The sequence below is a fragment of the Condylura cristata genome, unplaced genomic scaffold (genome assembly GCF_000260355.1).
Source record: "Condylura cristata isolate star-nosed mole 26May11 unplaced genomic scaffold, ConCri1.0 scaffold00041, whole genome shotgun sequence".
In the NCBI taxonomy this organism is placed as follows: Eukaryota; Metazoa; Chordata; class Mammalia; order Eulipotyphla; family Talpidae; genus Condylura; species Condylura cristata.
Genome location: NW_004567142.1, coordinates 6,275,144 through 6,276,237, shown reverse-complemented (window position 1 = coordinate 6,276,237; position 1,094 = coordinate 6,275,144). Strand labels below are relative to the sequence as shown.

The window sequence follows — 1,094 nt, the reverse complement described above, 5'->3', positions numbered from 1 at the left end:
GAAGAGCTGTTTGTCGCTGGAGTAGCCGAACAATTCACAAAAGAGCTGCTAACACTTTGGTGTCTCTGACACCACCTACGGGGGACCAGTAGTGACCGTCACTACTGCTGGCGTGGTGTAGCTCTGCTGACAGGCGACCGGCACTCTGCTTGTACTTCTGGTGGACACTACTTGAGTGAGATAGGCGCCACTTGTGCCGCTATGAGCTCTTTATTTCCTGCATTTGTAAAATAAACCCCATGTGTTGTTTCCTGAGCCTGATGTTTGTGCAATTGTGTGCATAGGGAAGAGCCCGCAGACAGTGACCTGTCCTCTTCCAGGCACTGTCCTTTGTTCAGCGACAGCCCACAGGCCCCTACTGCGTGGATACTGTATTGCTATCGTCCTTGTTTGTTGTTTCTGGCATTGTGGGGCTTTTGGAGGCTCTTCTGTCTTAGAACCCAGGTAGATATAAGTCCCTGAGGTGGAATTTTATCTATAACTAATTTTTTTAAATTTATGAACCCTCATAAAGTTGAATATAAAACAAGCTGAGAAAAAACTAAGTAACTCACCACAGATTTGTTTATCATCTCCTGCTCTTAGTAACACATGGAGGATTCTGGAAGCAGAGCTGGGAGAGAAGGTGTGGGGAGTAGAGACCTGAAAAAACTGGTGGAATTTGCTCATGGGTCCTGATGTCCCCATCCAAAGGTCACTATGTATTAGCTGTTGGAAAAAAAGAGAGACTTCTGTAGGAAAATGGCATTTTACACTTTGATAAAAGGCAGGAAAGGAACAGTCCATTAATTGGTAGAATTTAGACGAAAATTTACATTTAATTAGTAAAAGAACATATTTCCTACTTACTTAACAACACCTAATGCCAAAGAACTAATATTCCATATTTAAGGGTAGTTAGGATATCCATCTTTGTAAATACAATATATATATAAATTCAATACAATCTGTATAAAAAGTATCAATGGTATTCTTCAAAGAAATACAGCAAACATTACTGAAATGTATATGGAACCACAAAGACCCCATACATAGTCAAAGCAACCTTGACAAAAAAAAAAAAAAAGGCAGTATCACATTATTACATTTACAGA

At 40.2% G+C, this 1,094-nt stretch overlaps 1 protein-coding gene across 2 annotated transcripts in view; it reads right to left on the bottom strand.

The window, feature by feature from the left end:
- LOC101624145 (zinc finger protein 260-like) overlaps positions 1-691 on the bottom strand; it is an 8,857-nt gene extending 8,166 nt beyond the window's left edge. For both annotated transcript variants that reach the window (XM_012733576.1, XM_012733575.1), the window contains exon 1: positions 555-691. Coding sequence is in view for 1 of the 2 variants with exons in the window: in XM_012733575.1 (XP_012589029.1) it covers positions 555-572 (18 nt within the window). In the remaining variant the exon portion in view is untranslated. The remainder of the gene's footprint in view (positions 1-554) is intronic.
- Between the last annotated feature and the right edge of the window lie 403 nt (positions 692-1,094).